Source organism: Puma concolor, chromosome E4 (assembly GCF_028749965.1).
Source record: "Puma concolor isolate L17-30 chromosome E4, mPumCon1.1.hap2, whole genome shotgun sequence".
Taxonomy (NCBI): Eukaryota; Metazoa; Chordata; class Mammalia; order Carnivora; family Felidae; genus Puma; species Puma concolor.
Genome location: NC_141683.1, coordinates 33,184,206 through 33,198,809, shown reverse-complemented (window position 1 = coordinate 33,198,809; position 14,604 = coordinate 33,184,206). Strand labels below are relative to the sequence as shown.

At 37.5% G+C, this 14,604-nt stretch overlaps 1 protein-coding gene across 3 annotated transcripts in view; it reads right to left on the bottom strand.

Moving 5' to 3' along the window:
* The window catches only part of DENND1B (DENN domain containing 1B), a 268,631-nt gene that overhangs the window by 105,346 nt on the left and 148,681 nt on the right, over positions 1 to 14,604 (bottom strand). For all 3 annotated transcript variants that reach the window (XM_086694708.1, XM_086694709.1, XM_025921071.2), the window contains one exon: positions 1,516 to 1,616. In XM_086694708.1, coding sequence (XP_086550834.1) covers positions 1,516 to 1,616 — 101 coding nt within the window. The remainder of the gene's footprint in view (positions 1 to 1,515; positions 1,617 to 14,604) is intronic.

Here is a 14,604-nt window from a genome sequence, read left to right as displayed (position 1 = left end):
AATAATAATAATAAATAAAAATCAATATGTTTTCCAATACTTTTGTAAAAATTATATGAAATGAATAAATTTCAATTACTGAACACCATGTGCCAAGACCTATGGCATTGTCAATGTGAATCAAGTGCCATTTCTGCCTTCAAGGCTGCTAATATATACTAGTTATGTTGATCACAGAAAAACACTCTAAAATGAATACCTAAAAACCTATTTACAGATCTAGCTTAACTCTCAGACTTGTGTGTGTGACACTCCACAATTTAATTAAGCTACAATCTCCCGCCAAACTTTCTCCTTTCCAGTACTCAAAGGACTGAATGGCAGCGGTAGATCATTGGGAACTTACTTCAAAGCATTATCAATACTATTACCATGCTGTGGAAACACACAATATGTTAGTATCATCAATATGGGGCCAAATATATGTGGTATCATTACAATCACCTGATCTGAAGAGAGCTAGTCATAAAAATTGAACAGAAAACCTCTAGGTATGAATTTAAATGGCTTTCTCTAATCCTTAAATACTTTAGGTGAACTGCTTTCCATGAAACAAAAAAGTTAAATACTTTGCTTCTGAAAGAGCTTTGTTTTTAATAATATAAACAAATTTATTATAGTCAAAATTATTTCCTTCTACGTGTGTATGTGCACATGCATGGTTTAGAGGAAACAAAACTGAATTCTTTAGAAGTAAGCTATGCCTGCAGAAGATGATTATGCACGAAGAGAACATTTTATCTTACAGTCCAGAAGAAGATCCCAAGGCTGCTGTTTCAGAGTCTAACCCTTGTCCAGCCTGAGAATATACACACTCTTCCAGAGGAAGAGAACAGAAGAGTTCCAGGGGTGTTGTTGAATTCACATTGGGTGAGATCATCGGGAGTTATTTCTAATGCCAGGAAGCATTTCAAAATTAGTCCCACCACTTTTCAACATCGCTTTTTTCCATGGTGGCTTAGGGCCGAGACTTTGATTTAAACCAGAAACTCAGGGAATCCCTGAATTAGAGGCAACCCCTTTGCTGGTATTTGGTATTCAGTGTGCTACTGAGGGAAGAGGGGTGAAGCAAAGTGTGTCCTGAGGTAAAGGTAATGAAAGTGTGCCCCGACAGAGGCAATGTGGTTTCTGACAGGCTCTGCAGACAAATTCTGACACCTGGGATATGGAGTTCTTGGACTGATACTATAACTTCTGTACGGTTTTCTTAACCACAACTAAGGCTGTATTCGCTTCTTTTTATGCAATTATCTACACGACTGCAGAAGTAACTCACAAAATCTAAAGAACTTTATGTTTGCCAAACACACATTTTTTTTTTTTTTTGGCCAGCTTTGAACAGAACTACTCTGCCCTCATAAAAGCAGCTTTTAATATTGGTTACTAATCTCGAGGCCAAGTTTCAGGGATTTCGTTGGTCTATACATACACCAACCTTCGCTAATCTACAAATAAACGTATTTTTTTCTAATCATACAGCCTGGATTTAAAGGAGTCTGGCAAAAGTCATCTTACCAGCAGTAGTCCAGCAGGTGCGGCGGAAGCACTGGGATGTATATGTGCTGCCAGTACATTGGGTATAGCAGGGCAACTGATCCATGGAGACAGGCAGTTAACTAAAATTTGCAAAAGGATAATAACAACGGTAAGTAGATGCCGATCCTCCAAACAAAAAGACATGCTCAAGTCATCCAAGATGAATGACAAACATAAAACAATTTATTTAGTGACCTAAATCGCATTGTCTGTACCAAATCTGCCAGAACAAAAACCGATCTGATGTTGCCAAAGCCCCTCTGAAGAATACTTTCAGCAAAAGCAGCTTCCTGGGCATCTTACGGAGACAGTGATAACTACCTGAAAAGACAGCATTTGGGGTCAAAGCTTAGAACATAAATAAAAGTAAGACTGAAAAACTGGGTGAGCAGCTTAGGAGAAATTGTAGGAAATTACAACGTGTGCAGCACTCTTCGCGCCTCGCTCGGATTAATATACCACGATTAAATATGGAAAGGAAGGGAGGCTGAAAGCTCCTGAGGGATATCATTAGGGCAAATTGCCAAAGAATGAAACATGAGCCAGTCAGGAGAGTCTGGAAGCTGCGCTAATACCAGGGGACCTGAATGCTCGACAGTTGGAGCTTCAGTAATGTGTGAACTGTGGGTTATGGTATCAAGAGACGCTGTTCACTGACACACAGAATGTCACTATTGACCAGCGAGCTGCCCGAGCTTGACAGCTGTGCTACAGGAAGCCAAGTATATCATAATTCCATATTTAAACTGTTCATTTCAGATTAACATTTTGTTTCCTAGCCTTATATCACAACAGCTGCAAATACATCGATGCTATTTTAAAGGTAATTGCCATTCTAATTGTTTTGTTTGGGCAAGCAGTTAATTAAATATTTTTAAATGCCTAACAAAAGGATATCACTTTATCTTCCCTCCCTCCTACTGACCCTCATCAGAATTCTTTCCATGGGACTTTTTGTTTTCCATTTTAAATTACATTTCTGTAAGTGCTGATCCTTTTTTAATGTTTAAAGCAATAATTAAGTCAGCATTCTTCATTTTAAAGTTTTGCTCAAGTCAGCATTTCAAGCTTACTAATTAAATCATTTGGTTCAACTTGAAAATCGGAATTTAAAAATACTACTGTCTGAAAATGAACCAAAGACTTTCTCTAACCATTATTCCTGTTTTATTATACAAATAAATTAAAATTTATACGCAGTAATCAAATTAATTTAGAAGGATAAATGTATTAAAACAATTCAATCTTAATAGAGACATGTGTCTATATTTAAGTGCAAAATTGTCCCACTTTAAAAAAAATTAAAGAAATCTAATCTGAACCAAAAACATAAAAATTTTGATTAAAATATATCCCTCTTCATCATATGTATTTTTCCAGTTAGATTTTTAATTAATTTTATATGGCAAACAATTTTTTAATTTTTATTTACTATGCTATCATTAAAGGATTGTATTAGTACTTTGCACCTACAAGTTTTAATACTTTATCTACAGTATTCCTTCAATACCTATTATTTTTAAAAATTCCCTAATTAGAGCACAGAATATGCCACTAGGAGGCATTCAAATACTTTCACTTAACAATGACAGACCATGGGTTTGTCTTATTTGAACCCTCATAGAGGGAGATGAAATGGGGTTGATGTAACTTAGTCAAATTCTCTCAGGTACTCCCTCCTTGTAAATTAGGCATCTTTAAGGCTGTACCAACTCTTTCCATTCCTTCAGTGTAACCCAATGGGCCAAAAGCACTTACATAGCTTTGAAAGGCGGCTACTTTACTCAATTTCTCCATTTGTACACAGATGACTTTTAAAACAGCTCATTTAAAAGTTAAAAGGAAAACGTTCCTTTTTTATTGTTAAGAAAATAACAGTGTAACAAGAAGAAAACTACAATCTCAAAATGAGGACTAAGGGTAACTTATTTTACTGAGTACACCCAGAGTCCAAAGCACTCTATTCAATGCTATCCAGACACTTTCCCTATGTCCTTAGTGCTCATCTTAAATGAAGTTATGAACTATTCGTTAGTCAGGCACAACAATATCATCTGATGAATTTGGCCTCATAGAGGGTGATTCCTTTATGTGACAACAGAGTTGCCTAACACCTGCAATGGCCAGCATGTGGCAAAGGGTCATCTCTGCTAACCAAGGTTCTCCAGGAAAGAAGGAAGTTCTACAGGGTTTGGCAACTTTTTGGATATAGGGGATAGGTGACAGGGAGAGGTAAAAATACTACCTCTCCATAACCACGGTTTCTATCCTAAGCAACTAGGATGAATTATTTCAAGTAATACAGCAAAAGTGTTAGGTTCAGGGGGAACTATAAGGCATTTGTTTTTGCAAATACTGATTCTGTTAACTGTGAGATATCCAAGTGGAGATTTCCAAAGGAGGCAGAGGCATGCCAAAGACCCCCCATACTCCCCTAGCAGCATGTAATAGCTATGTGAGAAAACACTATTGCAACACATACTTTGTGGAAGAGATAATAAAGTAGTAGGTGAAAAAACACAACGAAGAAGAAATAAATTTACTAGGAAATGAAACACAGATTATATATATATGTAAGCTGTACAAAACAATAAGAATGAAGTATATCATAGACAAAATTAGGGTTCTGCCACTAAGAAGTTTGTGTAACATCTGGCATGTCTGCAATTATAAACAGAGTTGTTTCCTAATCTTTCAAATAAGAAGTATATGCTAGGTGGTCTGTAAGCATTATCTCCGAAAGATGTATTTATTCTTAGATCAGATCAATTCTAACATGACATATTCTTTGTAATAATTAACAATTTTTTTCCATATAGGTGGTTTATACAACCAGACTATACATCAGACCCACCCCTTCAAAATACATCCAAAGATCATCTCTACAACCTTTGAAGTACATGAAGTAACTGAGTAATTGGAAATACCATAATAAGTTACTTGCTTAATTCAAAAAACTTTTTGAGTGCCTGCTATGCGCTATCATAAATCTCTATCAGGCCGTAGGGACACAGTACTGAACAGTACTGAATATGGAACTTAACATATTAGTAGGGAAAGCAAACAATAAAACGAAATATATATTATGTCAGAGGTAAGTTCTATGAGGAAACCTACAGCAGGGTAAGAGGGTTGAGAGTGACAGAGGGGCTGTTTTAGACAGGAGGGTTAGGGACATACTCTCATGTGGTGACATCTGAACTGAGACCTGACTGATACAAGGGAGCCAACTGTTACAGCTCAGGGGAGAAGCACATTCCAGGCAGATGAAACAATGCATTCAAAAGTCCTGAGGTGGGAACAGACTAGGCATCTTCGCAGAGGAGTAGGGAGGTCCACATGATTAGACTGAACTAAGTGGGAGAACGGCAGGAGGAGAGGTCAGAGAGGCAAGCAGGGTCAGAACTGGACGGCCTTCTGGGACCACACCTCTGAAGAGAGAGTGAACTGTCATAACCAGTTATTTACCTAGAACATTCTGACACCCATGCAAATTAAGGAAAATAAACTATGTATTTCAGAAATCTGGTTTGCAGAATAAAGTACTATAAAGAAATGAGATCAATTTATAAGCCAACTAAAAAGAATCTTTTGACTTGTAAGTTATTAATTATCATAAATATATTGATTCTTTAAGCACACAGGAAAATGACAATCATAGTTCCTTGGACTAGAATTACCTAAGACCCTATCTACATCTGGTTCGTGATAGAACTAGAACTTGACACTGCTTTTCTAATATTCTGTCAGCTGTTTCTTTAATACCCCAGTTGTTCTTCATGAAAGCAAAGAGGGTGGGAAAAGAAGTTTCAGTTGTTTGAGTTAGAACATATCCCAGCCATTATGCTCTAGAAACTAAAGAAATAATAGATAAGGAATAATATATATTAGGCTATAACTTTCAAAGAAAAACAAATTTGCCAAATAAAGATTTAAGAAAAAAACCCTTGGGGCGCCTGGGTGGCTCAGTCGGTTAAGCGTCCAACTTCGCTCAGGTCATGATCTCATGGTCTGTGAGTTCGAGCTCCACGTCGGGCTCTTTGCTGACAGCTCAGAGCCTGGAGCCTGCTTTGGATTCTGTGTCTCCCTCTCTCTCTGCCCCTCCCCTGCTCATGCTCTGTCTCTCCCTGTCTCAAAAATAAATAAAAACATTAAAAAAAATTTTTTTAAATCCTTATAATCTTTGTTAAGTGGCATATGAATATTTAAATGCACATATCATTTCACAAAGCATACTCAATATATTGACTGGATACAGTCCCACAGTACTGACTAATGCACAATAAAATCATTAGGAACATGTATCTCCCATACACTACAATTATAAAATAAGCATACATGGAAACCATATGAACAGAAAAGAACTGATAAGGCCTATAAAATCAAGGGGAGAAACTTGACAATAAAAGTGGATAATAGTGAACTTAGAGAATAAAGGCACTTGGAACTTGCAGCCCCAGGCTACCAGGTCTAATGTAGATACTGTCATTGATAATAATAATAGCAGGTGTTAACATAATGCTTACCATGTGCCACGCACTCTTCTGAGTACTTGACGTACTCAGATCTAATCCTCAAAACAACCTTATGAAATAGGTTCTGTCTTCATTATCCCCATTTTACTGGTCAGGACACTGCAGCAAAGTTATGCCAACTGCCCAAGATCACATACCTAGAATGTATAAAAGCCACGATACCAACCCAAGTAGGCTCCTGAGGGCAACAGCCATTATTTTCAACTACCTTTTGACATACAAGCATTTAGGATTCCCAACATTATGGGGCTTTGAATAACATCTACTGGTTGAAAATATTCTATCTTAATTACACAGTGGAGAATGAGTCTCTGCACTAAACAATCAAGAACAGCTAACCTTTATAAGAAAAACTAGGGGCCTGTGACAGAGACCCAATTTACAAAACTTTCCTCAGGCATCACAGTGGGCAACTTCAGCAGGAAACCAATGCAACAGATTCTCTCAGATGTTAAAAAGACAACTGATAAAAATTCTACCAGTTATCATCTCATTTTGCATCTGCAAGAACATTTAGTTGGGAGCCAAACTAAAGTTCTTTCCCTTTTAAAACTAAGCAATGTGTTAAGAATTAAATAGACACATATTTTAAGGAGAAAGCCACATTATCAGATTTGCAAGGAGACCACAGGTAAACAACTCATCTAGTGTGTGACCACAATGAAAACAGCATAATTTTAATTCAACACACTTTGTAAATAAAGATCTCATATGGACACAACACCACTCACACATCTCTTAGATTGTGCCTCATCCTTATGGATAAGTCCTATTCGCTTCAGCTGAAGTTCTATATGAATTATTGAGGGGCAGATTTATATCCTCTAAGAATGTATTTATGCACAAAAACCAAGAAATATAGATTAGAGACTTCATTTGATTTTTAACTGAATCAATATTTAATTCAGAAATTTATGCACTATAAATAACTATAGGTATACAGAATAAATTGCTGCAGATGGGAACGTGATAAATTCCTCATGGAATGAAAAAAAACAAAACAGTGGAAAGCATAAAGAAACCATCTGTTTAAACACGTTTAATTTACATTCCCATTTAAGAGTTTAGACCAAAAAGAGTAGCAGCAGGTATCTCAAAACTATGAAGTTATCCCAACTATAAAATATTCTTACTTAAGCAAAATTCTAAAATTCAGATCAAGTGATAGCTTTAAGAAAACATTTGGAAAAATAGCAATTTTTATAATAAAAAAAGAGTATTTATACACTTTTAATGCTTTTTTATACTAAAATCTTATTTTATATTTCATTCTTTTTCTTCATCCTATTACGATGGCAAATTCTGCTACTTAATTACTAAGAAAATCAATCTAGACTAACTTCTTTCCATCACACCCAAGTCCTTTGGAAAGTTCTAATCATCTCATCAATGATCACTGGTTTATTAGCTTTTCCTAGCCAAACAATTCTAAATTTTTCTTGCTTCCTTGGTTCTTTTATGTATGCATTCTTTTAATGATTTTACAGGTATGGAAACTGAAGCAAAGTTAAACCAATTGCTCAAGATCACACAACTACTAAGTGGGACACCAAACATGTGCCAGGCATTATTATTGGCACTGGGGTTACAGTAATGAACAAAAGAGACAAAAAAATTCCTGCCTTTAAGGAGTCTGCCTTCTAGTTACCCTGTGTAAATCACCATTACTGTCATACTAACCTCTCCTCAACTCTGATTCTCTGTAACTGTCACATAAACATTAATGTCAGTGGCTTCAAACAAATTTCCTTCCCTACATGATCTTTTCCTATTCCCAAATTTCCTGCTTTCTACTTCTCACTCTCAGAGTCAATTCAACAGCAGTTTTGCTTTTCCTGGAGAAGGCCCATCTACCTTCCCACCAAAATTTAAGTCTAATACCACAACATGGCTCAAATATATCTATCTTCTCTCCTCAAAAACTTGTAGACACTGGATTCTAAAGGACTATGGGTTAAGATGTTCATGTGAATTATATAAAACTACATAATTTAGGCAATTATTTAGGAAATAAACAGTACAATTAAAGAATCACTGCATTTAACAGTTGGAGAGAACCTTAGAGATTGTTCTTGTTCAATTCTCTCAGCTTTTAGATAAGAAACTTCAGGATAAAAGTTAAATGGCTTATATAAAGTAATCTAATTTTTTGTATAAGTAGTCAGGGCTAAAGTACAAATCTCTAATTTAGAAGATGTCACTAATATAACTGCATGGCAACTGTATCCGGGGATAATGTTTTAAATAACCAATAAATAAATCCAATTGGTTGATGCTATTTTTTTTAACTATTAGGCATCTTTGAAAATCATAATTCAAGATATGTTACCAGGAACAAAATAAAACTGGTTGCAAGCCATCAACAATTATTAAAGAGAAAATTGCCATTGCAAAGCAGTCACAAAGTTCCAAATCTTTGTAAGTCAGATTAATAACTCTTAACTTGTAAATCATATACAATTAAATGAGAATGAATAATTATACATATATTATATATTCTAATATTAAAAATGTATATAATATTCCCATATATACTTAACACACATATATGTATATTTAGCATGCAAATCAAATATATGCAAATATATGTATCTATACATGAACTAATGTATAAACATCTACAGGCATGTGAATATTTATAGGCACACACACACTTATTAAGTTACAATGTACTGGTAACTAAATGACATTAAGCCCACGGCCTAAATGACATTAAGCCCACGGCCATTATATAGCAAGTAAATAAATAAATACGTGGTAAAGAGATTTGTCCTTTGTGGGTCATTCTATACTTCCTCTTCCTTACCTACTTTCAAACAGGCCTCTATATGTAACAAAAGTTTCCTTAAAAGTGTTTCTTTTTTTAAAATTTTTTAATGTTTACTTATTTTTGAGAGGGAGAGAGATAGAGTGTGAGCAGGGGAGGGGTAGGAAGAGAGGAGACACAGAATCTAAAGCAGGCTCCAGGCTCTGAGCTGTCAGCACAGAGCCCGACATGGGGCTTGAACCCATGAACTGCGAGATCATGACCTGAGCCACCCAGAAGCCCCTTCTTAACAGTGTTCCTAAAACTCATGAGATGAGCTCAATTTCATCTTCCTCTATGGTCACTGTTCTAGTTCAGGAGCTAGTCATTCCTTGCTTTTTTAAAACTAGACTCCTGTTAGTAGGAATTTCTCTACCCCATTTTTTTCTTCTATAATGCCACCAGTGTCCTCTTCCCCCAAATAAAACTGATCATATTATGTACCTCATCTGCCTCCCTACAATCTGTGGGATAAAATCTAAGCCCCTTAATTTAGCAAACATGTTTCTTCACAATCTGGCTACTGTTTATCTCTCCAACTACATTACATAGCATGACATTTCTCTCTCTCTCTCTCTCTCCACACACACACACACACACACACACACACACACACACTAACAAGTAAATATTTCCTACACAAGAAGACATAAATTCCTTTCAAGAACCAGTGTCATACTGAAGTCCACTCTTTAACATACTACTCTCCCTTTTACATTTTGCATCTTAGAGTTCTTATCACGTTGGCTGGCCTTGGTTCACTTGACACCATAGGATTTATTTTTTAATTTGTATCTATTTACACTTATGATTCTAATTAATAACTATAAAATTTCCAATATGTAATACTTGGCAAATAAAAATATGCATCAATGTACAAATGAATAAATCAATACTGTTTTAATTGATCTTTGGAAAACTTTACCAATGTTAAATATTTCCTTCAAAATAAAGGTCTTTCTTTTCTTCTCAGATCGTTAACTATTATTTACTCTTTTCATAACACTATTTTTATCATTGTAGGAAATCACAAAAAATATCTGATTCATGGAAGCTGTGCCTTTAAAATATTACCCATTAACTCCAAATTCACTCTTTTTTACCTGCGTGGTAATGGATCTGTGCCCTTGATGACTTCTTCTTTTCCAGATAGCCTAAAGTCAGTAGAAGATGAAGTAGAACTTTGTCAGTACAGGGCACTGGAGATACACTGTAGGAGGAAAGTATTTTTGCTTCCTGTTCCAGTGTGCTCTCAGGCAGGATCCTACATGGCCTGTGCTTCTCCAGGGCTTGGCCCTGGCAGTACACCGTAGTCAGAAATGCCCACCAGTAATACCTGGTAGCTTCTTCAGAAGGTTTTGTAGCAGAATGCTTCTGGTGAGATATCTCCCCATGGCAATCAGCTAATTATCTGGTGGCAGGTTAATTACATTGAAACTCTTCCATCATGGAAGAGGCAGAAGCCCATCCTCATTGGAATAAATAATCTGGATAAGGTCTTCTCTGACTATAATGTCTCTGCCAGTAACCAAAATCATTAGATGCATAGAATAACATGTCCATCAGCATGGCATTCTGCACAGCACTGAGTCTCATCAAGGTATTCATTTAATAGCAAAGTAAAGCTATGGGCACATGCCTATTAAGTTAACCAGTCTCACCCATACTTATAACCTAGAACCAACTGGCCTAATTGAATAGTAGAACAGCTTCCTGAAGACTCAGTCATGATGCCAGTTGGGAAATTATATCCTGAAAGGGTAGGATTCTATTTGACACGATGCAGGATATGCTTTAAATCAGAAAGCATTTTATGGTGCTGTTTCTCCAATAGCCAGAATACATGGGAGTAGGAATCAAAGGGTGGAAGTGAGAATGATGGTCTCATTATTACGCTTAATAACCCATGTGTGTAAGTTCTAGCTCCGGTCCTAGCAGTTTATAAAGAGCTCTTCTGGTCTGGAGATCTTACCTCCCAATAGATAAAGGTTTCCCTGTGCATTGGAAGATGAGATTGCCACCTCACCATTTGGGGCCCCTCATATCACGGAACCAACAGGCTAAAAATCGGGGTTAACCTACCAGCTGGAGTGATTGATTTCAATAACCAAAGGGAAATTGACTTGTTTCTGCACAAAAGAGGCAAAAAAAACCATGTGTGGAACCAGGAGATTCTCTGGAGTACCTCTTAGTATTTCTATGCCTAATAATAAAGGTTAATGGAAAACTACAGCAATCACAAAAAAAAAAAATGCAGGGGGACCCTGGGTGGCTCAGTCAGTTGAGCATCTGGCTTCAGGTCAGGTCATGATCTCACAGTTTGGTTCATGAGTTTGAGTCCCACATCAGGCTTGCTGCTGTCAGCGCAGAGTACACCTTGCATCCTCTGTCCCCCTCTGTCTGCCCCTCCCCCACTCATGCTTTCTCCCTCAAAAGTAAATAAACATTGGGGTGCCTGGGTCGCTCAGTCAGTTGAGCGTCTGACTACAGCTCAGGTCACAGTTTTGCAATTCGTGAGTTCAAGCCCCGCATTGGGCTCTGTGCTAACAAACAGCTCAGAGCCTGGAGCCTGCTTCAGATTCTATATCTCTCTCTCTCTCCCCCTCCCCTGCTCATGCTCTGCCTCTCTCTGTCTCTCAAAAATAAATAAATGTTAAAAAAAATTATTTTAAATAAACATTTAAAAAAAGCAGAACAGTTGTGGATTCAGACCTTTTGGGAGTGAAAGTTCATATCACTACACCAGCTAAAGAACCCAACCATCTGAGGTTCTGGCTAAGGGTGAGGGAAATACAGAATGGGTAATGAAATAAGGAGGGCCATAAATATCGATACTGTCTCATGATCAGTTACACAAATAAGGGATATAGTCACTTCGCATGTTTTTTATTTGCCTTTCACATGCACGTGTTCATTTTTATCTGCTTACCATTTTTTTCTTCTACTTCTCATTTTTATTTTACATATAGGTTGTTGGTGATTAACAGAAATTTAAATGTGATCGCAACTGAATAATTACAATGGCTCTTAGGACTGTGATTTTCCTGATTTAGGGAAATGTCTACATTGGTAAAAAGGATAGCTATATCTTAAAAGAAGATATATAGATTTGATTTGTTGTTGCATAGGAAGGACAAATGTGTACAGAAGGGTGTAAATGGAAGATGAGTATCTAAAGGGGTGGACTGTACCTGTTATCAATTTACTGCCTAATTTACCTCCTTACTGTCTGATCTATGAAAATGGATCTGTGCCCCTTGGCATTTATTCCTTTTATCTGCTGGCATGATATTAAGCTTTGTCAGGAAAGGTCACTGAAGAGACATTTCAGGAAGAAAGGGTTTTGTTTCCTGGTTCCAGGATACTCATTCAGCAGGCTCCCGCAGAGCTTACGGCTTGTCAAGGGCCTGGCTTCCTCAGGGCCCAGATCCTGTAGCTCAGGTGGCTACCAGGCCCCCATGTAATAGGCAGCTCCTGTAGCACCTGACCCCTATAAATGATAGTGGCCAGAGGTTTCTCCCAGCACTCCCCACCATGGGCAGTTTTGTAGCAGTAGTTCCTCTGGCTCCTGCAACGCTTGCAGCCTTTCCAGATCTTAGCCGCTATAATGCAGGAAGCTTCTGCATATGGTTACTGCAGGGTGCAACTGTCAGCAGTACTGAGCAGCCAGCAGCTTCTCTTGGCAACACCCTCCACTCCAATGCTATTTCGGGCGAGTGTCTCCAGTGAGACAACCCTGATAAATAGCTTCCCCTCAGGTGGGCTCACAGTAGTGTGTTGACAGTGAGGTATCTCTCTGCGAAGAGATTCCTCAGCACTCCTAAGGTGGCTTTTTCTAGCAAGTTTGAAAGGATGATGTCTGTCATCCCAAGGGCGGGTTTCCAACAAATTCTGCCAGTGTCGCACCACAACAACTTCTAATAAGCCATCTAATGAGCCACGGCTCTGGCCTCTTCAACAGGATCTAGATCTCAGACCCAGGTGGGGCTCCTTCCTTGGGTATTCTATTTCAGTCCTAATTCTAAGGTTAGTAGCTGCTTTATATATGCTATGCCTATATTCTTTAGCATTCTCTTCACTGCTTGCTAGCCCATCCCTGTTACTCCAGTCCCTTGTTTTAGCTTTAAATTCTTTATAAACTTATAAACTTCAGAAGTTGTGAAATCTGTATTGTTATTATTATTACTACTATTATTTAAAGAGGCAAGTGTCAAAGGGACAATCAGACACATTTTTACTTGTCAAAAAGACAGATTTCTACTCTGGCATTTTCAGTATCAAATGGACACTCCCTACTTCATAATACAATTAATAAAAATTTTATTTTAAAAACTTTTCTCTGATATCCACAATTTAAAAAATTAGTTTTAAATACACGCACACACATACACACACACACCATGGTTCTAACCTGCAAAGAGATAAATATCTAATACAAGACTTCCACAAACTCACTAGTAATTCTAACTTGAGAGAAAGTGTATGGTAAGTACTACGGTAGTTCAGATTGAAAGAATATAATGGCGGTTACTGACAGAAACTCTGCCTCTGAAGAGCAAACCAGATTTTGGAAAACATTCAGAGGGATGAAGACAGAAGCATTCAAAACACATCTGAAGAAGACCCAAAAAAGTACAGTTTCAAGCACTGACTCAAAAAATTATTGCCAGAAACCTACTATGTATCAGCACTGCCCTAAGAGGTAGGTAGTGACTGGTAGTTACCGTAGTGCCTGGACGGAGGAAGGTCCCTGCCTCGAGTTTATAGGAAGTGACGATGAAGTTAAAGATCAAGCAGTTCACAGTGTGCACTATGTAATTCCTGGCTAGAACTACTCCTCTAATCATCACCATCATTTTATGTAAATGCAGATAATGCTAACATGCAGTATAGACATCTGAAAACAATGTTTGTGGGAAATGACAACTGCCTGAATTAAGACAATGGGCAGTTGGAATGGAGCACAGGGGTCCCAGAAGAAAGGATTGAGGAGGAAGGATCTACAGAACTTAGGTGGGGGAGAAAGATGAGACAGGGGGGCGGATCCCCTCCCTCAGCCCCTTAGCAGGATAAGAAGATTATGGGATGCAGTCCATCCAGGAAATGCTGAGTGAGGTAGCCACAGTGAGTTACACTTATATTTATATAAATATAAAAGGTACATTTAAAAATAAACCAATTGATCTCGATAGTAGTTTTACTAAGGAAACGAACAATACATATATAATTTTTCTTATATTTAAGATTGAGAATCATGAACAGCACAAAATTCAGTCATTCCAGATTGAAAATACTACAGTAAACTGAAATCTTCTGAGGTTGCTTGTGGGGAGATGGGAGTAGTGGTAGGAACAAAACTCACAGAACCGAGCGATTGACAATATGCCCCTTAGCTAGTGACACAACTGTTATTTAAAACAATTGATTTTTACATTAAAAGTCAATTGTTTACTTTTAAAGGGAACAAATGGACTAAACCAGGAAACAGAAATATGTGCGCATTTCCGTGAAGAACAGAACTATCGCCACAAGAGTTGCACAATACAAATACCTCCAGTTTTCCTGTCTTAGAAGTTTCCTCTGACTGACCTCCACACATATCTTCCAACAGAGTGTTACAGGGCTACCACAATGGTCCTATTTCCATACTCAGGTCACATTTACTTAGCACTGAGTGAAAATACGATGTTCAGAGGAGCAGTATACACATCAAACAATACATTGGTA